The sequence below is a fragment of the Mytilus trossulus genome, chromosome 9, assembly GCF_036588685.1.
Source record: "Mytilus trossulus isolate FHL-02 chromosome 9, PNRI_Mtr1.1.1.hap1, whole genome shotgun sequence".
In the NCBI taxonomy this organism is placed as follows: Eukaryota; Metazoa; Mollusca; class Bivalvia; order Mytilida; family Mytilidae; genus Mytilus; species Mytilus trossulus.
Window position 1 is genome coordinate 66,026,937 of NC_086381.1, and position 27,622 is coordinate 66,054,558.

At 31.9% G+C, this 27,622-nt stretch overlaps 1 protein-coding gene across 2 annotated transcripts in view; it reads right to left on the bottom strand.

The window, feature by feature from the left end:
* Window positions 1–23,495, bottom strand: part of LOC134683268 (uncharacterized) — a 69,126-nt gene extending 45,631 nt beyond the window's left edge. Inside the window, exons 1-14 of one of the 2 annotated variants that reach the window (XM_063542458.1) lie at window positions 22,954–23,495; window positions 15,580–15,727; window positions 12,144–12,209; window positions 11,154–11,225; window positions 10,601–10,663; window positions 8,213–8,284; window positions 7,543–7,611; window positions 7,130–7,201; window positions 6,290–6,367; window positions 4,466–4,537; window positions 3,746–3,817; window positions 2,920–3,072; window positions 2,491–2,568; window positions 1,715–1,849 (exon numbers count right to left, since the gene is read on the bottom strand). In XM_063542458.1, the coding sequence (XP_063398528.1) occupies window positions 1,715–1,849; window positions 2,491–2,568; window positions 2,920–3,072; window positions 3,746–3,817; window positions 4,466–4,537; window positions 6,290–6,367; window positions 7,130–7,201; window positions 7,543–7,611; window positions 8,213–8,284; window positions 10,601–10,663; window positions 11,154–11,225; window positions 12,144–12,209; window positions 15,580–15,727; window positions 22,954–23,080 (1,277 nt within the window). In that variant the 5' untranslated portion in view covers window positions 23,081–23,495. Of the gene's footprint in view, window positions 1–1,714; window positions 1,850–2,490; window positions 2,569–2,919; window positions 3,073–3,745; window positions 3,818–4,465; window positions 4,538–6,289; window positions 6,368–7,129; window positions 7,202–7,542; window positions 7,612–8,212; window positions 8,285–10,600; window positions 10,664–11,153; window positions 11,226–12,143; window positions 12,210–15,579; window positions 15,728–17,996; window positions 18,202–22,953 lie in introns of those variants that run through there. The other variant, XM_063542457.1, reaches the window with a different exon arrangement.
* Window positions 23,496–27,622: the final 4,127 nt, after the last annotated feature.

Genomic DNA, 27,622 nt, shown 5'->3' on the forward strand with positions numbered 1-27,622 from the left:
ATCTGCCCAAGAGCTGCATGGCTCGAGGGCTGATATTGACCGAGGGCTGATGATACATGCGATATGAAAAATGACATGTTATGATCTTTTTATCATATGCTTCAACAGTAGAGAAAAATAACAGATTCATATATTGATCCTTTTACGTGGTTCCCGAAAAGAAGTTGAAAGAGTAAAAAGTTCACGGACGTTGGACCCAAAATTTGTAACATTCAATATGAAATCTTTCTATCATATGCCTCAACAGAGAAAAAAACACATTTTATAATATGGACAAATCGACAAAAACATAATTCAACAATGTACATAACGAAGATTGTTTGGAAAAGTCAACTTTTTTAAAGTAACTTTCTAAATTTCTGAAAACGTTGCATTGAAGTGTATTTTCCGGAATTTGCCGAGTTTCACCGGAATGCCATGTGATAACGTTACGGAAAGGCATGTGATAACAATCGAAGCATGTGATAAACTTTTCATATCAGCCCGCTAAGCACCTATTCGAGAAATATGGAAAATACTTTAATATAATGCTATTATCATACGGTAAAAATCATACGTTATTTAGTCTAAGTATATGATAAAACATGATATAACTCAGTTAAGGACGTTAGTCTGTAATTGAGTTGACATGAAGATACCTATATAAGAAATGACATGACGTAAAATTTATCAGCTTTTTTTCTCGCATATATTGATTTATATAGATTATAATAAAATTTAATATAACAATATGCTAAAATATAAATCATGTAAAATTAAACCCTTATTTTCATTACATTTTGTGTTGATTAATAATTTAGTTTTTGCTGTGTCTTGGATTTTTTCTTTTTTCTTTTATTCTGCCATGGTTTTGCATTGGCCAATTGGTATCAATTTCCCTTTTATTAATGTAGGAAATTATAACTGATCATTGTACAAGTACAAAAAATGTGAATTGTAGTAACCACTGATAAGACAGTCATAAGCCAATTATGTTTTTTTTCTTCTTCCAGAGCTATCAATGTGTCATTCAAAGACTGTGGATTCAGTTATTATTTCATTGGTTCAAAATTTAGTGTAGTGTCTATAAAGACCTATAGTTGTTAATGTCTGTCATTTTGGTCTCTTGTGGATAGTTGTGTCATTGGCAATCATACCACATCTTCTTTTTTATATATTGTAATTTTCATGGATAATTGATTTCATGGCTTTGTCAAAGTCTGGATGATTTCTTTAGAAAATTTGTAACTTGTTGAAAATTCAAAGTCAAGATTCACCTAACATACATAATCAACATAATATCGCAATTTCATACCAAATTTTAATCCAAACAGATTATGTGCCTGTCCCAAGTCAGGAGCCTGTAATTCAGTGGTTGTCCTTTGTTTATGTGTTACATATTTGTTTTTCGTTCATTTTTTACATACATAAGGCCGTTAGTTTTCTCGTTTGAATTATTTTACATTGTCTTATCGGGGCCTTTTATAGCTGACTATGCGGTATGGGCTTTGCTCATTGTTGAAGGCCGTACGGTGACCTATAGTTGTTAATGTTTGTGTCATTTTGGTCTTTTGTGGATAGTTGTCTCATTGGCAATCATACCACATCTTCTTTTTTATATTGACTTGTGTTTAGATTTTCTGCTAGACTTTCAGAAAAACTATCAAGAACTAGAATGTATGTGCTTCTCCATGCAACTAATCAATCAAATAAGACTATATGTATGTCTACTTACAAAATATTGAGACTGCTCATGGTTGAAAATGGGTCCAAATGAACTTTTTTTTCATTGTAGGTACTTTGTAACGTAGAACCATAGCCATTTGAATCAAGTTCTGTCACATTTGTGATTGCATTGTTATCTAAATGTCTGAAAAAGATCAATTAAATTTGCATATTGTATTTTATTACATCAAAAAGACACATGGGATGTACATTGACCAGATATTATCCAAAAACAGAAATTCACAAAAAAATGAATATTTTGATTACTAACAACTAACATACTGCAAGCCCAAATGACTTTCTCTTGGCAGTTATTCTAACAAAGGCAATTTCATTAAATTGTATGTGAGAGGGTAGGAAGGGAAATTTAAGCATTGAATAGGGGTCATGGGTCTTTTTATTACTATGTAACTATTACCATTATGCAAAATTATCTAAAAAGTGGTTCTTGGTTGTAAGGATATTTTGAAAGTCCCTCCTTACCCTCCCACACACATTTTAATGGAATAGCCCTAAGAAGAGATAACAGTCAAATACTGAAGACTAAATAAGACAATGTTACAAACAAAAAAACTCATTACCATTTTAATGGAATAGCCCTTATATAGAATCTAATACTAGTTAAAACATGTCTGAGAGGACTATATGGTCTGAAATGCACTTGTTTATTTGAAAACTAAATAGGAAACATTCAAAGTATGGATAGGATATTCTACGCAACGTTTGAAAGAAAAGATTGCAATGAAGTCTTTATTTCAAGCTTTGTACTCCAGATATTGTACTTACAGTTGAACAATATTGTCATAGCTGTTCTCCATAAATACTTGATGTGGTATATGGGTCAGTGCATTACTACTTATAAATCTAAGAATAAAAACAAAGTGATTATAGAAGTAGTCAGTGATGATACAGTGCAAAATTTGTCACAGCTTAATTGGATGAAAATACAAAGATCTGACAATACTCTGTTCTATTTTCTGCCTTTAAATTTTTTTAATACCATTTGTCATAGAATAGCACAGGTTTATACGGTAGATTCCTTTAAGAGGGGAAATAAGTTGAGTTGCCCTTTAAAATTTGAGTTGATGCTTTTAGAAAATATGACAGTTTGAGTTTAAAAATGAGCATGATTATTTAAAAATAAAATTCAGTGCAATGACCTCTATTATAAGTGGTGACCTTGAGATCCCATCTAGAACCATCTCTCATACTTACAGGTACTTCAGGGACTTGCCAACATTTATCATAGAGTTAAAAATTAACGTCGTCATAGGAGTTTTCTGTGAATGAAGTCTCAATTCTTCCAAATTCTCCAAATCTTTCATGGCTTCTTTGTTTAATGTCTCCAAATTGTTGGCATGGAGATCTCTACAAATAAAATAACAACAATGTGTGCATACTATATATATATAGATGGATGCCTCACTCACACTATCATTTTCTATCTTTAGTGGACAGTGAAATTGGTGTCTAAACTCTAATTTATCATTTAAATTAGAAAGAATATATCATAGATAACATGTGCACCAAATTTCAAGTAAAAAACTTTAACCTGAAGTGGGACAGACAGACAAAAGAACACAGAGACTGAAAAAAAACATAAATTATATTTTGAATTATCATGCACTTGGTCCATACTGATTGTCTCAGTGGGTATCATCAGATAAGTAGTAAGTCCTTTATCAATACTGGCATGATTTATAACATACTTGGTAGCAGCCAGCTGCTGAGCACTTTACTTCACAAAGAGTTAGGTTTTTATAAATTCTCTGTTTATTAATTTGGAAATGATTACGAAAACTATTGTTCGAACTTTTTCAAGCAACGTTGTCCTCAAAATGATTAAGCTTTTCTTTGTATGTATCTGAAGGAAAATGTGTAGGTTTGCTCCTCATGAAACCAGAATATAATTCTCAATGTAAGTTTTGTTACAACTTAAAATGACCAAAGAATTACTATAGTTATTTTTTTTTTGATATCTCATATTTTCAAAATAATCTCAAGTTTTCCATTTTGCTTTCAAAAAATCAGTAAAACTTACAAGTGAATCAGTGTTGTCAAGTTTTCAAAGACACCTTTTGCTATTGAGGCTAAACTATTCTGATGGATCTCCCTGAAACATAAAAGACACAATGAAATTAATACTTTTTAAAGACATTCAAACCAAGCTAATAAGTGAGCATTTTAAATTTGTAATAGAATGTAGGGTTTGATGAAAAAAATATTTGCGATTTTTATAAGGGCCCTTTAACATGTGCACGAATGTACCTTAAAATTCCTAACAAAACAGGAAAAATCAATAACATAATAAGTTTTTTTTCAAACTTAGTTCATGTATTTGAAATGGAAGCTGCAATCTGCAGAACAGTTGAAATGAGAACTTTGAATATTCCCAGAATTGAGGGATGTTCTTTACACTGTACTAAGAGTATGTACATTAAAACAGATATTTACATTCATTAAATCATCAACTAATGGCAAATCTTCAATACAGTATAGGTAGTGATCCCTGTTCTAAATAAATGCAATTATCGTAAAAAGTTCTAAAAAGTTTAAACATCCTGCAAATATTGACTAGAACTAAGCAAGGTTGTTGATTATGACTCTTGTTACATGTCATTTTGCTGTATAATTTTGATTTCAGCAACAACAAAATAAGGCAAGCATTATATGACTTATCAGTCAACTTAGTTATTGTTTAAAGTAAAATCTGTTAAAAATAGTATAAAATATGGTCATCAAATTTCAGTTTGATACTTACAACACCTTAATATTTGGAATACCAGAAAATGCATATGGCTGGATATAGTCTAGAACATTATAGCTGAGGTTCCTGGAAGAAAATATCAAATATATTTTACATAGACAAAATGTTGGTTACAAGATCAAGACAGATGTAACAAATGTGTCAAAGTAAATCTGACATGAACTTATTGATTGAATGCAGGTAATAAATGGAACTCTGAACTTTTTTAATTATATTGTGGCGGTACTTTTTATTGGTTAAGAAAGCTGGACAAATTTTAAATAACAGTAAACATTTACTTACCCTTTTAAAGCAACTAAGATCAGCCCCCTTTTTACCCCCACTCTTTTTGTTTGGTTCATCTTGCTCAGTCTTAAGTATTCTATATTTTTTTTTATTGTACAGCTGTTGTTTTGTCTTTTTCTTTATTATTTATTTTTGACTTATAAGTTCGCTGGATAGGTGTATCCTCATAGGCAATCATGCCACATCTTCTTATTATGCATGGCATACATTGTACTACAGTCAAACCTGATTAAACCGGACCCTGAATAAACCGGTTTCCTGTCCATTCCAGCCGAAAATGAAAGTCCCATATTTTTCCTTTCAAAGTCTTTGTTAAAATACCCTTTGTAAACCGGACCCTGTGTATTCCGAATTCCGGTCTAATTATGAAGTCCCAAATACTCTTAATTACATTAATTATTACCTGTCAAAACTGATGTGTCTAATTAATTGCAATCATCGATATGCACTCAAAACATATTTGATAATCAATTAGTCAGGTGTCAAACTGTGAACCTATACAATCGTACAGTGATGAGCTGTATTATTTATTAAAACATTATAAACGTGTCAATAAACGAAAAGACACACCAAATATATCTCGGATTGAACTTACGTTTTAACTTAGATAAACAAATTAAAATCACGGAGTAAGAAATTCACATCGTGATTTCAAAATCATGGATTCCCTGTTGTGAACCCCTAAACAAATGACCTTGAAAATGAAAAACACCCGGATGACAAAAATCAATGGATATTGTACACTGTACAACAACGTTTGAAAGGGATGAAATTATGTTTGATAACACTCTGGCTTTTTCATCGGCCATTCCAATATTCCAAATTATTGATCATGGGAGTAAATGGAAACTCGTTTTACAATCCGATCAACGCAAGCATTATGATGCAAATGCAAACAATGAAAAACGAAGTGAAAGTATTTTAATTTATCAGATATAATTTACAATCAGAGAGAACTTTTACATGCACAATGTCGGACGTCACAAGTCATTAACTTCCGGACAAAACGGAAATCTGAATAAACCGGCTCACTGTCCAAACCGGCCCTTTTTCATTGTCCCTAGTGGGCCGGTTTACACAGGTTTTACTGTATGTTAATAATTGTGAACCTGACTTTGATCAGCCTTATATTGATCTTTCAGATAGATACAGCATGAATTCAGACTTTGCAATGTATCAAGTTGCAGACCAAATATTAAATTATTCCCTTCCATATACAAGATATAGAAGCCAAGAAAAAATTACAAAAAATGTTCATGTACAATGAGTGTTGTAAAATTCTAAACTATTGGTATAAATTATAATAAACTGGATGTGGATATAGGCAAATGATATAACAATGAAGCTGCATAATAAAAATACAATTATTCTCTTTTAAACAGAACCAAGAAAAATTGTTGCAAATTTTCTTTGGACAAATGGACAGAAAAGTTAAGCAATCACTAGAACTGCGTCAGCCTTCTGTCCAAATATGTACTTAGCAATAATAATTAATAAACAGAATAACATTAAGATGGAACAACAAACACTTACAGATGTAGCTGTGGAGAGTCTTTGAAGTTGTTCATATGTTGCACTGACAGTCTTCTGAGCTGGTTGTTCTCTATACCACTGAATATGTCAGAAGTAAAAGAAAAATGTTCAGATGATTACTGCCTCAAGCATAAAATAAATTTACATGCACAAAAGTAATGAAAACAAAATTTAAGTTTTACTTGAACCTGGCTTAAAGTCAAAGTTAATGATTTTTTACAGAAATGTTACATATGATAGTGCTTCAGTTTCAATTTGTCTTATCAGCAAAACTTGAAAAGACCAGAAAGACCCATATGTCTTATGTAATCCAAGGTTAAAGTCAATTAAATTCACTAGCTATAGTTACTTAGTGTAACTGTTAGTTCAGAAATTTTGGGGCACTAATTATTGCGGTTGTGGAAAAAATACAAAAGTTCAATATATATATTGTTGCTATTTCAGGAAATACGGCATTTAAATAACATATCCTGTTACAAAAGTCGCAATAATTAAAACATTTTAAAAAATTTGAATTTACAGTGCAGCATATTTTTTTACTTTCAGTCCAAGTTAACAAATTTTCCGAATGCTATGGTGTTTAATGACACCTCCCCCCTAATCAGTTTCTGATAGTGTTTAGTGTTTATAATTTAAAATCACTTTCATAGCTTAATTATAATTCTAATGATTCTTTCACTTTTATCAGAAGATCTCAGAATGAGCAAGATAAATTTTTTTCGCAATTAATAATAATAATAATTACCAGGTTTATATGACCTTTGTATTTTTTTTCTTTCACAGTGTCTTAAATTCTAATACTGATAAATTTATGAAAGATTTAAAACAAAATATACTTACAAATATACTAGACTAGGCATACTACCAAATCCTAACACAGGGAAATTTATGAAGGAATTGCCTCCCAAACTCCTGAAAGATAATCAAATAAAATAATCATGTTAATATTGGCTTCATTTTTCTTTCATTCTAAATAAATTGTACATAATTTTCATTTTGAATTCCACCCTCTAGTCAATTTCACAGCAATCTATTTTTACAATTATTTTTTTACTTTTTTGACATATTAATTTTCTAAAAGATCCAAACTAAACATGTTTACTTGTAAAAATATATAGTTTATTTTTTAAAACTACATTGTATCTGTGTTCTCTAGTCCTGATTATTAGTAAAACAAAATAAGATCTAACTAGTCAAAATGAATCTGTATGTAATCAGAGGTGGAGCAGTTGGGAATCAACAAATTAACTTACACACTTCTCAGATTTGGTCCATTTAAGAATCCATTTGGTATCCAGTAAATTTTGTTACCTGTCAGAGCCCTACAAAAAATCATTGAAAGTTAGGTTATACTGTGAATTCGTTAATTTTCATTGGAAGCCATTTTCTTTGATAAAAGAAAACTTGTATATTTGGTGATATTTGATTTTGGGGTTTTGTCAAAGTCTACATACAAGTCTATATGCTTTATGTCAGTTTTTTGTGTTGTTTTTAGCAAACTGTGACTTTTTCTTATGTCAAACTGTTTTAATGATTTAACCTAAATGGTTTGTCATTGACTCTTCTTATTTCTTAAAGAACAAAGTTATCTTTATAAATATAATCTTATACAGTGAAACCATCCTTTGCTTGGTATGTTTTAAGAATTCCAAGAAATAAACTTTCATAAATTCTCATTTTTCTCTGTTCCATGGGTACAATTTTCCATTTTTAGAGTGTAAAATAAAATCAATATGACTTCCTTCTGCCTAATAATTATTTTGGAAATAGCATATAAAAATCATAGGCAACTGTCTATTATTGAAGACTCTGGCTTTTTGCCCGCTGTATGCTTTTTCCCTTGGATTGCTGTCTCATTGATACCCAACATCTTATTTTATTCATGATCGAGTATTTTAAACTATCATATGACCTTATACTTACACATGAGTAATTGAAGCTGGTAGACTCCCTTTAAAATTTGTCTTTATTTCTATGCTGTTGAACATCAAATTCCTGCGAGAAAAAAAAAATTGCTACATTAATTATGATAAATAAGCAAAATATCTACAACCCAATATATATACAGAATAAAATCATTTAAGATTTTCAAATATCACATCCTGTCTATGATATAAGAAAATAATAGGCAGTTCAGTGATCGAGAAGGACGTGCACCTTGCGCCTATAGCGCATATCGACCAGAAATAGCGCATAGGGTGACAAATGTAAGGGCCCGCGTGGCGCACTTCATTTCGAAACGTATAGATATCGTCAAATGGATTTCTGATCGTGTTCTGTACCGCCATGTGTGTAATGTTCCCCTATATATTTTTGGGACGTCTCTGGTGTCGACATATCGGGTGTTTTCTTATTGTAATAGAACCATGCGGTTTAACGACTCTGGTGTTTTCGTATGGTAATAATAGAACCATGCGGTTTAACTGATTACCCAAAAAACGTAATTAACCATCATTCTTGATATATTTTTTTGTAAACAACTTTAAATTTGTGAAATTTGGCTAGTAAAGACGAGATTTATCTCTAATCATAATCTTTTAAGTAAGTGTAGCTTGCTATTATTTCGATTGAAAAACCTTTGTAAACATGACTTCAGCGAATTGTTGTTTTGTTCTATCAATTAATGATACTCCCTACTGTTAGTCTTGTCATTGTCATGAAGTAATAATAATACAATAAGTGCAGAGGAAATGCCAGAAATGTCCTCTGATACGGAACGTCTGGAATAAGTATGGTTTCGACTAAGACCCAAATTTAATGTACAAAAAAACATGAACAAGTACAACATTGTACAAGGCAACAGAACCAGTTTGAAAATTGTAAATAATTGTTATCTTAAATATTGTCCGCTTTAGAGGAAGTTAAAATAACTTATTGTATATTCATTGAAATTGAAATTACAAAATCACAGGAACAATATCCATGATATAATTTAAAATCATAAAGGTAAGTACCACCACCTCTTTGCACAAATATACTGATACTTTTTTTTTTTACAGTAGTCAATTTAAATGGCCCACTCATTTGACAAGATGGCCCATTTTTTTTTAAAAAGGCCCATTGAATTTATTTTTAGGGGGCCCTGGGCCCATAGTGAAAAAATCCTTCCAGATCACTGGCAGTTGGATCTCAAAGAACTAGTCTCAAATCAAGAACGCCCATGGTGATTGTCCTCTGTTCTATCTTTACTTTGTATGGAATTTGGTATCCCTGTATGGAATTTGGTATCCCTGTATGGAATTTGGTATCCCCGTATGGAATTTGGAAGCCTCTGTATGGAATTTGGTATCCCCGTATGGAATTTGGAAGCCTCTGTATGGAATTTGGTATCCCCGTATGGAATTTGGTATCCCCGTATGGAATTTGGTATCCCCGTATGGAGTTTGGTAGCCCAGTATGGAATTTGGTAGCCCTGTATGGAATTTAGTAGCCTTGTATGGAATTTAGTAGCCTTGTATGGAATTTAGTAGCCTTGTATGGAATTTGGTAGCCCCGTATGGAGTTTGTTAGCCCCGTATGGAATTTGGTAGCCCCTAATGGAATTTAGTAGCCCCTTATGGAATTTGGTAGCCCTGTATGGAATTTAGTAGCACTGTATGGAATATGGTAGCCCTGTATAGAATTTGGTATCTTTTTTTGGTTTTGCCAAGTGTACTTCTGTAATTTTGTGTCATGAAGTTATAAATCAAATCCTATCTTCACAATCAATTTTGTCAATTTTACTTTTAAAGTCTTTTCTACATGACATATGGCAAATCGGGAGTTTTAAATACTGTAAATTCAGAAATTAATGCTAGGTTTTTATTATTGCGAAAAATGTGACCGAGTTGTAAACGCAATAAGGGCTATTCCATTTAAACATAGATCAACCCCCAGGAAGGCATTTTGAAACCACTTCTAGTGGTGGGTGCCCTTTTCAAAGTTTTGATGAGGACAATCCTTCAAAATTTGTAAAAATGCTTCTCTGGGTGGCTGCCCTATTGTCATAGTGCCTTCCTGGGGGTTGATGTATGTTTAAATGGAATAGCCCTAATTTAAACTTGCATTTTGAAATATTTTATATGAATTTAACAGGATTTTTCTCAACATCGTAGAATTTAAAACCACATTTGAGTTTAAAATGACAAAATCGCAATATTAAATGCATGCAATAATTTCCGAATTTACAGTATGGAATAGACCCTGATCTATCATTGAAAGCCTTATATGTTCATCTCAAGGGTATCTTGTTTTTTGGGGTGTTGTTTGGTTTTTATTTCCATATAAAATTCACATTTCCCATTTCTAATAATTTGTTTATTATCAACTTACAGCTCAGTTATCTGTGTATTGCCAAGATCTGGCATTGTTGTAATACCACTATTTTCTATTGTCCTGAAAAAGAAACAGGTGACATTTAGAAAATTAATTTATTTTCACATTAGTATATATGCTCATACTTTGTTACTGTGTCCTGTGCAACTGCTTTTGATAGGTCTTCAGAACCAGTAGTAGTTTTATGAGGGGACAAAAATTGAGATAAAAATAAGTATTTTTATGTGAAATATTTATCATGTTTATCATGTTTATGGAATTGAGATTATAGATTTGATCATTGTTAGACAGTTCAAGATTTTTTGTATGCGCTTTCTTTTCAAATGTTCACCTATTTGGAAAGAAATCGCTAAATAGCCCATCTACTCTACCTTGACTTTAACACCAGTAAGAGTGATTTAACAGGTTGTACATATTTTGAAGGTGCATTATCTCTCTCTATCAGATTCCTTTTCCCTGAACTAGGCACTTAGATGCAACCTTTAATCAGCCTTTATCAAAAAGATGCATGTAATTGATTAGGAATATGTTGCAATATTAAATAACTTACAGTTTGGTTAAAACCGTCAAGTTGACAAAAGTCTGACCGACAATAGCAAATGCACCACAATGTCTAATGTCTCTGAAAATATAAAAAATAATGTAATATACCAGATATTTCCTGCTGAAAAAACATTGCCAACATGAATTATTTTCCTTTGTTGAATGCCCAGATGAAAGTGTCAACATAGCGCTTCTGCTTGTTGACAAACGTGTCAAAATCAGAGGAAATTTACAAATTTAACAGGAATTTGACACAAGGGAACACTTTTTTGGAAGAATTGAAGCCAGACTTAGATGCTATATTGACATAACATGCTGATTCATGTACAAAAACACTTAAAATGGACATTGTTCAGTGTAAGGAATTTAGGAAGTTGTGTGCATATTTCTACTTGTTTTTTATTGAAGTAACCCATTTATAATATGTACATAAATTCTAAATCACACAATTTAAAAAAACATACTGCTCACCTCATTTGTAGAGAACTCACCTCAAAACGACTCATTTTTAAGAAAAAAATATGAAATTAATGTCATAGTACAAACCTAACCATTTAAAATAATATTTGTAATAGTTAAGAAAAATCATGAACACCTAGCATTCATTTTCAATCCCTAATCTAAGAATACATCGTAAATTGGTATCTAAACTAGAGGCTCTTTACCTTGGTCTATGTGCACATTAAACTATAAGGACACATACTTTTTTTTTTACAAACCTGTGTTTTGGTGATGGTGATGTGTTTGAAAATCTTACTTTACCAAACATTTTGGCTGCTTACAATTATCTCTATTTATAATGAATTTGGCCCAGTAGTTACAGTGGAAAATATTTTGTAAAAATTTACAGAATTTATGAAAATTGTTAAAAATTGACTATAAAGGGCAATAACTCCTTAAGGGGTCAACTGACCATTTTGGTAATGTTGACTTATTTGTAGATCTCACTATGCTTCAGGCCAGGTGAGCTAAAAATGAATTCATTTTAAATACTTACATCGCAGAAGTTGACACTGCAAACGTTTCTGATGATATGTTAGGAAAACTGTAATGTGCAACAGTTCTGAAAAAAAGTACAATTGCTCTTAAAATGTCATCAATGTTTGAACATGCACATGTATTAGGCAAGGTTTTTTTTATTTGTTGGTTTATAGACTTAACAAATATACGAATTATGCGGCAAATTGAATTCTCAAAATTGACAATCAGCACTGCTGTCATTAGGAATTTGTCATTTAGTACCTACAGATCAACAATAATTTCTAGTTTATCCTGCACAATGACAATTGCAAGACGCTTAATGAACGTTAATAGTGCAGGGATACAGGTGACCCCCTCTATCTGGTAAATGACGTCAAAAAGGTGCGTATAATTGACAAGTTTTTTCCTGTGAAGGATAACTCGAAAGTGGTCTATTCCAAATGTTTTGAAATTCGACAGATCTGTAGCTGTATAATAGATCTGCAAATTGCCAAAAAATTTCAACAGGACCTTATATAGCTACAGTTCTGCAGCTGCATGTATCTATAATACTAAAAACACTAGGTCCAAATTGTCAGCTGTCATGGAGTAAAAACGACAAATCAAAGACTTCAACTTTATATATAGCTAATATAGGACAGTGGTGTTGTTTAAAAATTACACCACATATTGCCAATAATTAACAAGTTCCAGGTCGAATCTGATACCGATACAAATAGTATATTCACTTGTTTCCAGTATTACCTTATCTGTACATTCCACATCCGACAGGTGCACCACCAAACGGTGTATTTAGGATTTTGATGAATACATGGGTCATAATCAAAGGGTTGACCTTACCAAGGATTTGTATAGTTTAATTAAGAAATAATTCATGGGGGCTTGAATATATCGTGATTTTACCACGGGTTGGCCCTTTATGACAAATATTTTACCCTGAGCGATAGCGAGGGGTAAAATATCGGCATAAAGGGACAACCCGTGGTAAAATCTAGATATATTCAAGCCCCCATGAATTATTTCGATTCTAATAGGACAAATACGGCAATTCTTTTGGATCGAAGCGCTCTAGGTGGAGGCAAATATTTGCCATTCCCATAAATAAACGCACTATTAGATTGGCGTAAAAGAACGAAGCAAACAGAATTAGTGACATGCTTAAACTATTAACAATAACGTATTTAGATAGTTGTGGATGAATTTAAACATGATTATTTAATTATATCTTTTATATGTTTAAAAAAATCGCTTATATCCCATTTTAGCATCGTTTGTTTACGTTGTTTTGTTGTGATGATTTTCCGTTTCACAAGCATTTATTTTCCCGTAAATTACTTATATTCTGACGTCATTGTTCTATGACGTCGAGTCGCTCATTCATAAAAAAACATATGTTCATATTTTACCACGGGTTTGAAGGACGTCATGTTAGAATAGTAACTATACAAATCCTTGACCTAACTACAAATGTAAATTCAACCATTGTCACATTGTTCCCTATTTTAGTATTTTACTCAGTATGACTTTCTAGGATGACAATACGAATACTAAAATCTCGACTAAATAAAAGGCTGCTCCATTCTTGCTTCATGATTCCCTATATAATCAACCAAATTTTTCCAACAAAAAGGTGGGCCCGCTCCCCACTGGATCCGCCTATGATTATCTACTAATGCATTGAATGTTCATGTGGACCCTATGGCTAAAATTTCACCTCAATATTTCCTCTGAGTATAGACAAACCTGTTCATCAGGAAAAGGTTTAAGGCATAGCATGCATCATAGCATGTATAGATTCTGGGAACAGTATATCAGTTAATATATATGTTCCTGATAGATTCTAGCAGAAAATCTTGTGCCGTTGTGGTGTATGCACAGCTATATCTTGAAATTTATGAGTTACCAGTAGCTTTATCGCCAAGTACGGGGGGTCCATTTGACTCAAACGAAAAGCAAACATTAAAACTTCATATGATAATATTTTCTTCATTATAGAATTGTATTTTGTGTTTTTTTAAACTGTTTTCATTCCTCTACCAAATGAAAAAAATGGCGCTAAAATTATACTTGACAAATCAATTACGGGTATAAAGTAGAACGTTTCCGCGTTAACTTTTGTCGGGTTTTCGATTCTTCTAGACTAATCATGCTAATAAGACTTCAAAGCTTCAGGATTAAAAATAATGAATTGATGAGTCATTGGCATTCTAATTCATAGCGTGTCTTCAACGTTAACCGATTACACGTTTGAAGCCATTTGATACCGCCAGGCCCATCTTTTGGTCCCATTGTCAGTCTCAGCTGGCCCGGGCCATTCATTTGGGAACTGAATTTAGTTTAAACAATATTTTATTTTTCAAAAGTGCACGATCTATATACAATATAAATACTGGGATTCGGAAACAAGAAAAACTTTTCAGGGTCCTGCTGATCATGAAAATCAGTTGATTATAAAATTAAACGAAACCACATCATCACTGTAAATGAAATAAAGGGTTAAAAAGGTTGTTTGATTTATCAAGTTAAAAACGGAAATCAAACGACATATATTTAAAAATCTCTTTCCGCGAACTCTGTCATACATATGTTTGATTAGTAAATATGTAAAGTTCAATGTTAAATCAATTCCGTTTAAAGATTTACCCTACTTGTTAGTGCTAGGTCTAAAAAAGTATTAGTATTGAATAGAATTAGTACATTTAAACATATTTTAGAACTACCTATTTCAATAGATACATTGAAAACATGTCATTTTTTTTTAGAATTTATAATTTGTATATATCCATATAAAGGATGTTCATAGTCATACAACTATTCATTAAAACCCTTGTTTATATAACCTCTATTTCATTTAATCTCTGGTGGAACATTTTCTCATTGGAACCTTCCACTTCTTCTTTTAAGTTATGGTATTTAAAATTCATCATGTCTATATATAATTCATTTCGATTTTATTCGACACGTGCAATTCATCCATGCGAGCCGTTATGTCTTCAGATACATCACGGACAATTCCTACAATTATTTTAAAATACAATGAGTCGAATTTAATTAAAACACTTCAAATGTACGTCAGAGACTAAAACCAAACTAAACTTCAAGGCAACTTGAAGGACCGAAGTGTCCATTATGAACATGCATGAAATATTTGCCACTAGTGGTACGTTAAGCAACCGACAATTATATATAATCAGTCAATCATTCAGGTTGCGTTCAATATTCATATCGTAGCAGCCAAATAGGGCTACATAGATTGTTGAATACCGAACGTGTAGCTAGCCTAGCCTATAGCTGCTATATAAATCTATTTAGCAGCTAGGCTAGCTACTCTTCGGGAAAGTTCTGAGAGCCAATTACGACCTTGCTTTAGAATTTGGGATAAATTAAGAAAATTCATTCTTTTCGAATTGGTAGACAGAATACTTTTACAGTTTGTCATCATATATACTTACACAGATCCACTACAAGACTTTAATATACCATTATCCCTCAATTCTGTACAGCCACATCCTGAGCAGGATTGAGCACCAGTGGTAACATCCATATATCCATTCGATTTGGTGGTCGGCTGGTAAGACCACATTCCGTAGTCTGTTTCAGCTATAAAAAAAAAGAGAGTTATTCTTAGATATTTCAAATGCATTATGGCAAGTTTACATTAAAATGTCCCGTTTTAAAAAATACAATTCATATCACAACCTTATTTGGTGGCGTGCGACAATTCTTTGAATTAAAAACAAAAACAAAAGAATTCGAAAGATTGAAGGTATATATACAAGAGAGGCGAAAGATATGAAAGGGATAATTAAATTCATACGTCGAAAACAAACAGAAAATGCCATGGCAAAGAAACAAAACAAAACAAACTAAAAAGACAAACAAGAGTATACAAAACACAACACAGAAAACAGAAGACTGAGCAACACGAACCCACAAACAACTGGAGGTGATCTCAAGTGCTCTGGCAGGGCAAAAAGATCCAGCTACAAATGTTTCACCCATCGTAGTACGGTGACAAGACTCAGTATTGCTAAAAAATAGATTCATCATCTTGATCATACTATATGGCTATATTATATATCATTGGAATCGACAAAATAAGTGCTATCGAAATAACAATATTATCAAAATAAATTCGGTAACTGTTCTGCTTAAACAGAAATAATAATAAGTTCAAGGATCAATTACTATGTGCATTTTTTCTTTATATTTTCAAAATTCAAAGAAATGTATAGCAACTTATGTTAAAATATTGATAAATCAATTTACACTGAATTAAATTGAAAAAAAAAACACTTTCAACGAAAACATCGGTTTTTGTTTGTTTGTTTACAGTGGTAACGTTGTCTGGTTACATTCAACCTCTGCAATATATATGATACATATTTTTTACTTGAATAAAATTGAGAATGGAAATGGGGAATGTGTTAAAGAGACAACAACCTGACCATATAGCAGACAACAGCAGAAGGTCACCAACAGGTCTTCAATGAGAAATTCCCTGACCCGGAGGCTCCCTTCAGCTTGCCCCTAAACAAATATATACACTAGTGCAGTGATAATGAACGTATAATAAACTCCAAACCTAATACCCTCAACCATATGGCAAAAAGTCCGTCTTGATCGCGATGGATGCGTGTCAAAATTTCAAGATGTTGTTTGAAACACGACTTTATCTACGATACTGAAGTGTATATTGTTGAAATATAACATAAAATATTGTATTAATGGCGATTATTTCAATTAATGATTTAGCATAAAACCAAGTACATGTATGACACTTAAAGAACTCTTTTAAATGCAAAATAGTCGTAGCTATAGTGTTAAACGTTTATAAACACTCTATAAAAACGGATATATTTGGTCAAACTCTATTTAAATTTGAAATTGTTGAAATAAGGTGTAACAACAATGTATATATTGTCAGAAAGCATATTACGGATGTTCGTTTATATAGAATGCAGACTTAACAACTTGTCATATCAAGTTTCTTTAAAGTAAACTAACGTACTTTCAACCCCATTAAAACACACCATACAAGTTTTGACGCCGTGACAAGTTTTGAAAGTACAAGTATTTTGAAAAGCAGATACATTTTTTTGGTTAGTTGTCCTGTTCGGTTGTTGTCTCAACGATTTCATCTAACTGTTTTTTCTTCTTCACCACTTTAAGAATCTGCGTTTGTCGAGTCAAATACCATTATCATGTTCTTCGCTTTTAATATTTGTTGCTGGACATAATGTCACTATTTATAAATCACCGCCGTTTTCATATTTTAAGCAGCTTTTCATATGGATGACTGGTTTTCATTGATGTTGTATATATCAGTTGACAGTCAAAGCATGCATCTAATGAATCAGTCAGTGTATACTGAGAATAGTTAGTCCTATAATATATTAAGACTCTGCAGGTTCATATCATTTACATGCAACGTTTTTTTTTTATCGGATTCTTTTTTTATACTTTCAATCGGTTGAACCGGAGGCCACAGTCATCTACGGAGAATAGAACACGTAGTTGTGCGGAAGCGGGATTTTCTCGTTTGCGCGGTTTTCTGTTCTTTCAAGTTTTCTTGGTTTGTAGACTCTTCCTCAATCTTATTTTTATACTTTTGTTATCCAAACTTTTGTTTTCCAAACTACCCAGGTCAAACACAACTTCGAAGCCGTATGCCATGCGCATTGGAACTGGTACTTCAAGTTCAAAAAACAATCTTTTCAATAATATTTAATAAGAAATTAAAGAAATGATTAAGCCTGAGAGTAACTATGCTCATTCGTGTATTAATGGTTTGTCCATTCGTTGATAAAATGAAAAAAAGAATTTAATAAAAAAAAAAAATTAAAAAAAAATCTGTATTATTACTTACTGGCGGTGTAACCAAGAGAATATCTGTCATTCCAATAAGTGTGAGCTGACCAGATATTATTGACCTGAAGCTGGGAATAAACTGTCGACAAAGAGGCTGATAATATCCAAATAATATAGTACATCATTTCATGTAGAATTTACACTTTGTAATCCGTCTCCATGTCCGACATACTTTTTTTTTTAAATTGAGAATATATCTCTGTTCAAATATTGATCACATACTTTTTAAATCTAAATGATAATTGACCAATTAAAATTTAACTTCAAACCTTCGGAATAATTATACTTTGTAAATAATAAACGCGTCGTGAATTTTTCAATGAAATAATGTGTTCCTTTTATAAACAGAATATTTGCTGGTTACCAAATGAAGATTCAAGTCAGCTGCATAGAGTCTAACAACTTTTAATATACGATCCAACAAGAATGCATAATAAATAACAATAGCCAGTTTAGTTTTAGCGGTTAGCGTCCTTTTCCAAAAACAGAATATTAATTATCTTAAATAAATAAGTAAACACATAATGATAAAGATATTCATATTCATATACATATAGTAAGTATGTGAGTATGTAAATTATTTATTATTATAGTGACATGTGTAAATATGTACAGATTATAAACATACAATATATGATGAATATTAATATACCCGGCCCAATGGACCTATTAGTCACCTCAAATTAAATTAAGTAATCAATAAAACCATAAATCACGTTCTTGGAAATATCAAATTATTCATGAAATTGTCTTTTTGTTGACGGAAGTTGATTTTAAAATAAAAAGATATAGATATTAAGCTATCTGTAAACAAAATTGCGTCTTTTAGAATATGCCTGTACAATGTATGAATGTACTTGGCTAGTTTTCGAGTATGGCTAACATTTAAAATAATAAGTTTTCATTCTTGTTCATAGATTTAAAGGAAGCAGGTAATAAAAGTTCACCAAAATATGTTCTCGTATATCAGAATATTATGTACAGTCTAGTAAAAAATGAGTTTCAGTTTCGGTCATGTTTGCAGTGCAAAATTTGCAGAGTCTTTCTTCTGGTCTTTCACCTATATATCGTCCTGTTTCTATCCTCAGAGGTAATATTCCACACCTGAATTGTGCTAAATACGAGCGTTTGACTTTGGTTAAATTTAGTTTTACATATTGTCCCTAATTAAAGGCATTTTTGAAAGTTACATATGTACGAAGGTTTTGGTACTTATTGTATATTGTCATTCCATATGTATGAATAAAGGCGCTCAATGTTCATTTTTACAGTTTTAAAATTAATAGCTGATTTTGAATCAAAATGATATTCTAAATTAAGTTTACAGAAAATTTATATGTTACAATGAATTCTAATGTCTTGTTTTATAGGTAAATATGTAACATGTAAATACGAGGGGGGACAGGGGGTACCCTTCTCCCTTCTCCCACCACTCTTCTCCTTTCTTCTATCCCCGTTCTCCTTTCTCCCATTAGAATAAAACATCTCCTTTTGAAATATTTTTTCTTGAAATATTAGATCATTTTTTAAAAGAAGAGATATTTTATTTTTTCTCCTTTCTCCAACTTTTTCTCCTTTCTCCCAGCCTTCCTCTCCTTTCTCCTACCCCCTTTCTCCTTTCTCCCATCCCCTTTCTCCTTTCTCCTCCTCCTCAAATTCAACAAAATGAATTTAATTCAAAAGGTCACAGTAATTTCAATGTCGGAATTTTTTTTTACAAATAAAGTGTATAATAACAGATCTCTAAAAGATAATAGCCCAGATAATACATGTAATAGTTCAACCTAGCAAATTGGATTATTTTCTTCAGGTCATATATTTATCTCAAGGATAAAAGACCAATTTAAATCTAAATTCAAAATTCGGTATGATTATACTTTGTAAATAGTCTTTTCAATTGAATTTATTTGTTCCTTTGTTTATAATTAGGTAGGGTTTTAAATATGTTGAAAAGCAACTGCTTTTAACATGTTAAACATAATAATTACACAAGGTCGTGTCGAGCCCAAATATATGTAAAAAAGATTATCACAAAAAGTATATATAAAAACCGCAAGGGAATCACAACATGTAAATATTTAGACACACATGGTTAGGGATACACGCGGTTAAAATAACATTGATTTTCATATTTATAATTTACGTTAAGACTTTGGTACATTATTTAAGGGCATACGATACAGTTTTAATCCCGGGTATTTACATCTTGATAAAAAAAAATCCATATAGACTATTTTTACCTTATCAAAATAAATATGTAATAGAAAATATACCTTCATGCACTCTTTGAGTTAAATGAGGTCGAAATTTTGTATATTTGCTGAAAATTCGGATTTGTGACCGTATTTTCCCTTTCGGAAGAAAGACATCACGTTTTTGCCTAAGAAGATTAACACAAAAAAAAATTGCTAAATAATTTTTAATTTCTGCATTTTAAAATTATCTTAAAAATTCATACATTTTTTTTTTTATCAAAAAAGAACTTATATTTATCAAATGTTCATGAATGTAGAAAAAAACATCACTGTTTGCTGTGTATTTATCCATGGGGTCCATGAACTCGTTTTCAAGTTACATTAGTTTGAATGATACAAAATTGTCCACATGTATCGCATATGAGAGACGACACTTCTGTTCGGATGACGGAACATAGGTCAACAATATATTTAGCTCCTTCTCTGAAATTATGATTATGTTTAGCAGTAACCCAAGGTCTGCGTGCATGGTACAATGTGTTTGTGAATTGTACGGAAAATTTCAAAGTCACTGTCAACTGATATTCTTTGTTGCTATCTGTTGTTTTCAGAGTTCGCTATGGAAGTGGAAATAAGTTTGTTCCATACCGCCTTACTAGGGAAGCTGCCTGATTTCATAAAATCTTCAAAAAAAGTCTATCAAATCATATTTAATGACTATTCTGATTAAATCTGGTATAAAACCATCTTGCTTTTTGGAACATTTGTTTCTAAATTCTAAAAGTCGTAGTAATAGTATACGTTTTGTTAGCAAGTCATTGTCTAACCTACACAATCCCCCCCCCCCCCCCCCCCCCAAAAAAAAAATGTAGCTTACACTTGTTAATATAGCTTTTGTGTTTGTACGGAGAGTTTCTAACAAGTCGTTGATAGTATTATCGATAGCTTTTTCATTCACAGGGTTAATTAAGTTGCTATCGAAACTGAATACAGATTGGAAATGAGTCACCCAACCGTCACATATTTCGTCTGAAGAAATAAGTTGAATAGCTAATTTTTAATTGTTGACAATGCGATACACTTTTGCTTCCACTTTTAATCACAGACCATACAAAACGTTGATCACAGTCGACAGATTCTTCGAGTTTACGATTTATTTCACTAATGAGGCTTTCATGTGCTAACTCAAGCTGTTTTCTAAAATTCAATTTAGCGCTCTTGTAATCATTGTTAGTAATGTTTGTCTTTACGGCCGTGAAAACCATTCTCTATCCATTTTCGACGTTGTATTCTCATAATTGTATGATATTCTTTCATAGTTTTTGTCCAATACCATTTTAAATGATTTATATATTGTTTGCCGGGAATAGTTTCGATATCGGCTCTCAAAAAAGCATTGACTATTTCGCTGTAGTATTGTTCAATATTAGCCGGAATAGCAATTGGTGTTTTTATGTCCAATAAGAATTGTGACACGGCGAAGGAATAATCGACAATAGCATCGTTCTGTACAGCTTTTTAATCCATGATATACGCCTTTGAGCAGTAAGATCGTCGTCTTTAGATACATAGTTTGTATTGTCCGATAGAGCAAATGAACATCTAATGGGTTTATGGTCTGAAACGCTAAACATATCATCGGTTCATCAGGGACCTGGATTTTTAAACATTTGGTGAGATTTTCAATGCTAACAATTATATGATCAATGGCGGTTTTTGGTCCTCCTTGTTAGGTTTTAAATTTGCACGCGGGTCCATTTCCATTTGTTTCCAGATGTAGAGAACGCAGATTACATTCCTGCATAAATGACCAAAAACTCTGACTTTGTTTTTCATAATCGTACGTGTATCTTTTACAGTTGAAATCTCCCTTAAATACAACAGTTCCCATAGTTGAATAAATGTTATAGACATCAATTAGAATTTCAGCTACTTTCGAGAAATAATTCATAACTTTGCGTTACTGCTGTTAGATAAACAGATTATGAGATAAATGTTTGATATGTCTGGAATATTTAATTCAATCCCCGTTATTCTATTACTCCGGGAATGTCCAGTATTTCAACAAAAGGCTGTAGCTTTATCGATACCAGAAAGCGACACCGCCTCTAATATTAAAGTTGAATATTTTGTGACAGTAAAAAGAATAGATCTAATAAATCAGTCCGTGTATTCTGCGATTACTATTATAACATACATGCCATATAGAGTCATCTACGAAGTATAAAACAAGTATTTGTGCGATTGTGCGAATTTCCCACCGTGGTTTGAAGACCCATTGGTGACCTTGGACTTTTTTTTTGCTCTTTAGTCGGAGTGTTGTCTCTTTGACACATTCCCCGCTTATATTCACAGTTTTATTTCTACATGTATCTCTTATTTTGCGGGGGCAACTTTTTGTGAATACCAAACTGTTTGTTTGTCAAAGCTAGTCTCCAACAAATCCAAAGCCCTATGACATGCCCACTAAAACTGGTATTCTAAGTTCAAAAATATTTTATTTAACAATGCAGAAATGATAAAGAGTATACTCATTCATGCATTGCTATATTTTTTGTAAAAAGAAAAAAGAAAAACACGAGATAAGGTAAAAGAAAAACATGAAATAAAAAAAGAAAAAGAAAAAACATGAAATATAATAAAAAGAAAAAAACATGAAATATAATAAAAAGAAAAAAACATGAAATATAATACAAAGAAAAAAATTAAATATAGTTATAAGAATTACGTGGTGACTATTGTTTCTGTATTATTACTTACTGGCGGTGTAACCAAGAGAATATCTTTCATTCCAATAAGTGTGAGCTGACCAGAGCGTATTGCCCTGAAGCTGGGAATAAACTGTCCACAAAGAGGCTGATAATATCCAAATAATATAGTACATCATTTCATGTAGAATTTACACTTTGTAATCCATCTCCATATTCAACATACTTTTTTTAAATCGAGTATTTTTCTCCGTTCAAATATTGATCACATACTTTTAAATCTAAATGAAAATTGACCAATTAAAATTTAACTTCAAACCTTCAGTATAATTATACTTTGTAAATAATAAAAACGCGTAGTGAATTTTTTTCCAATGAAATAATCTGTCCCGTTTATAAACAGAATATTTTCTTGTTACTAAATGAAGATTCAAGTCGGCTGCATGAATTTAACAACTTACTAAACGGTCCAACAAGAATACATAAGCATAAGATATAACAATGTTGTATGTCTCCGACTATATTGAGTTGCGTGTTTACGTTAAGCGTGATTTTCAAAAACTGAATATCATTTTATCTGAAGGAAATGTATAAAAACATAATGAATGTATAGGTTACTAAGATTTCTGTATAGGTCTATTGTTAGAGTAAATCTGTTGAAACTGCCTGTGACATGTAGAAACAAAATTTATTAAAACCAGAAAACAATTTGAATGAAAAGAAAAATAGTATAATGACATAAGTCGGAAAGATAAAAGTGGTTGACAATACATGTAATAGTCCAACAAGCTAATTGGATTATTTTCTTCAGGTCATATATGAATCTCATTTTTATAATCTATAAGTTGGTAAACCAATTAGAATTTAACTTTAAAATTTCGGTATAATTATACTTTGTAAATAGTCTTTTCAATTGAATTTATTTGTTCCTTTGTTTATAATTAGGTAGGGTTTTAAATATGGTGAAAAGCAACTGCTTTTAACATGTTAAACATAATAATTACACAAGGTCGTGTCGAGCCCAAATACAGATTATCACAAAAAGTACACATTAACCTCTTAAAATATGTTCTTTTTATCACATATCATTCAATTTTACGTCATACTTAATTTTTGTTATTTCTATTTTTAAAAGTTATGTTTTTTTAATTACTTATTTTATTTTATTTTTTTATGATGTGAAAATCCGGATAATTTTCAACATTTTTGTAATTTAACTATGTTATACAATTTGTATTTGTTAAACATTTTAAATAGATATATATTTGTATAGTATAGTGTCGCACACATTGTAAGCCTATCTAGGCTGGGTATTTGTCTTATGTTATTATTGTGCAATGTATATTATATAATCTGTAAAAAAAATCTGTAGACAAGTATGTGACTATTAAATATATAAAATCCGCGAGTGAATCACACGATGTAAATATTTAGACACCTATGGTTAGGGGAACACGCGGTTAAATTATAACATATATTCTTGTATTTATAATTTACATTGAGACTTTGGATATATTGTTTACCGCCGTATCCACGAACGGTTCGCGATTTGTCATTTTCATAAATGGGTAACTTTTAAAATCTCTTTTCCCTAACAAAATTGTTTCTATTTTGAGTCATTAAAATTGAATATGTTATGTTGACAATTTTCTTTAAAGTGGTATTTATCAGTTTAAGTGTAAAATCGCCATTGAATATTGAATTAAATGAATGACAGGCACGGATCAAACCATTTTGAAATCTAATTTCAAATTGAACCCGGAACACGTGCATATAATTAATTTAAAATCGAAAGGGGGGATCGAAGCCGCAGTACACGCCACTCAGCGGCATCCGCCAATGAATTGACGAAAAAAACAACATAAAAGTTAACAGTATAAAAACATAGGAGATATGTATATTTCCATACGCTTAATATATATCCTGATTGCGGTGTAAAAATGCAAAATTGTGAAAAGTTAACATTTACAAATGAACCATGAAAATGAGAGCAAAATGTGAGCAAGGTAAAATGAAACCATCCCGATGGACATTTACACCAAACAATCATACTATTTAACGGCGAGACAAAAACCTGCAAAAAATCACCAAATCTTATACAAGTCACAAACGTCAACCTCTTGTATAAGAAAACCTATCATCGCTGATTCTGAAAAATGTTGTCAATCAATGGAATTTCTAACCTCGGATGTCTGGGAATTCCTGCTTAATCTTAAACATGTTGAAAACTTTTGCATGTTCCCCACATTTCATCATACAATTATAGTTAAAGCATTCGACTTTCGATTCAATAAATATGTACAATTAGACTTTTAAATTGTTTAGATCACTAAGTAAACAAAAATCCTTATCTGTGTTTTCTAAATCAATAAACTCTTTCATGTTATTTCTTTTTTTATTATTTGAATTGAACAAATTTAATTCAAATGTAAACTATCAGTTATATGTTTAAAAATCTGAAGAGCCCTAGACGAAACAAGGTTATACAAAATGACATTTAAATATGTACTATAAAATAAAATTCTTATTGAATTAAAATAGATCTTAAAACGACAAAGCTTAAGGAAGTTGAAAAACAAGCTATACCTTTTATCCGTTTAATTTTCAATGGTTTCCAACACAAAAGTTATGAATTGCAATAGTAAACAGTTGTGTTAAGAGATAACAATTTTTATATCAGAGAAGCTAAAGATACCACAGGGATAATATAACCATTTAAATTGAGAACGAACCGACAGAGCCATGTCGAAAAACGAAAACGACAAAAAGGTTAACAGCAGTATCAAAAACCCAACATACAAAACTAAAGATTGGGCACCCCCCTTCCCAAAAAAAACCCAACAAAAAACAACAAAAAACGGGGGTGATCTCAGTCGCTCCGGAAGTTTTTTTCCTTTAATTGTTTTGTACATAACAAGGCTGATAGTTTCCTCGTTTGAATTGTATTACATTTGTTATTTCGGTGCCTTTTATAGTTGAAAATGCGGCATGGATTTTGCTCATTGTTGAAAGCTGTACGCTTACCTATAGTTGTTTTAAAATTTCTGTTTCATTTTGGTCTCTTGTGAAGCGTTTTCTCATCGGCAATTATACACATCTTCCCACTTTTATAAGCAGATCCTGAAATGTCTCTCAACTTTTTGAATTAATTAATAATAATTTATGCCATTAATATTGTAAATTGAACTGTTGCTTCAACGGCCCATCTGATCACTGATAACCTTATCCTCTCTTTAGACCTATAGACATTTGGTAAATAACATTGTACAGTACATATATTACATAAATATAAGACAACCATGAGTTAATCTCTTTAAATAAAGATATTATTATTATTATTATTATTAAACTAAGTTTAGAATAAAAGTTTTGTACACTACGGGTTTCTGTATACGTATATGAAAACGATGTCCTTGTCTTAAGTTAGACGGACGTGTTCCCAACTAATACGGCATTCATGCAAACCGTGCCGATTATGGCTCCCGTTTGAGATCAGACAGTGCTAAGACACAAAGTTGAAAATTTTAATTGCTATCCTTAAGAAACTGTAAAGTCCTATCATTGTCTGAATGCAGAAGTATATACCGTCGAAACAGAGTTCGGCCAAGCACCTCCGATAGCTAGACGCTTCCCGTAACATTCGTGGAAGCTCAGCCAGTTTGATTGATGTTGTCTAGTCTATTTACAATCCGACGTTCCTATGTCTGGACCGATTTTGCTTCATCAGATCAAAATCGTAACAATGTTCTGTGTTTTCTGCTTGCAAGCCTCAGTGTGGAACGCGCATGACCTGGAGATCACCCCCCCCCCCCCCACCCCCCAAAGATTGAGTCCAAATTGCATCCAGATCTATTGCCGAGTGGGGAACCGTCTTTGTCGAAATCGTCCTTGAACAGTCCCGCTACCAGTTATACGAAATAAAACCGTTTGCAATGCAGTACACCATGCAGGCTATGATAGTGTAGCGTTCCTACGTATACGTACAGTACCTAATCACCCTAAATACTAGTATGGCGACAATTTTCCAACAGATATCCTTTGTCAACATTGGTTGACAGTTTATTAACTGTTTTATCTCTGACGACTGAATCAGGACATATTCTGTCGGTTTTTTACCATGCTAAAGATATAAATCGGATAAGGATCGGATTGAGAACGGAATTTGGATGGCTGAAACTAAATTTGAACGCTACCTGATCGTGAACACTATCTGATTGCTATCGCGATCATATATTTTTGTTTACAAATTTAGATTACAGGGGCCTGTTTATCGAAGCTCTCTTAGGATAAGGACATGTCCTAAGACCAACTTAGGATACATATTAGTCCTAAGTGGGTTTTTCAAACATGTCACAAGTTAGGAAAATCCTAGGAATTGTCCTATTCTTAGGATACCAAATTAGGTGTCTTAAGATGGTCTTAGGATGGTCCTAACTTTAGGATATATTCGAATTTCGTGTTTTATTCATTTTCACACTTTTTTAAGCAGTAGTAATATAGTTGAAATTCTCCGTATTTATATGAAAAATGCACGAGATTTGCCTTCGAAAGAATAAATCCGTGACACTTCGAATTCAACTCACTCAAAAACATGGAATGATTTTTACCGACTATATATATCTAGATTACAATTAGTTTGTTAATTTTTTTTATATAATTTGTGTCCGGTACGTCTAAACACCGCTCAGGACCTCCTGAGTGCACTCAGGACATACAAAGTG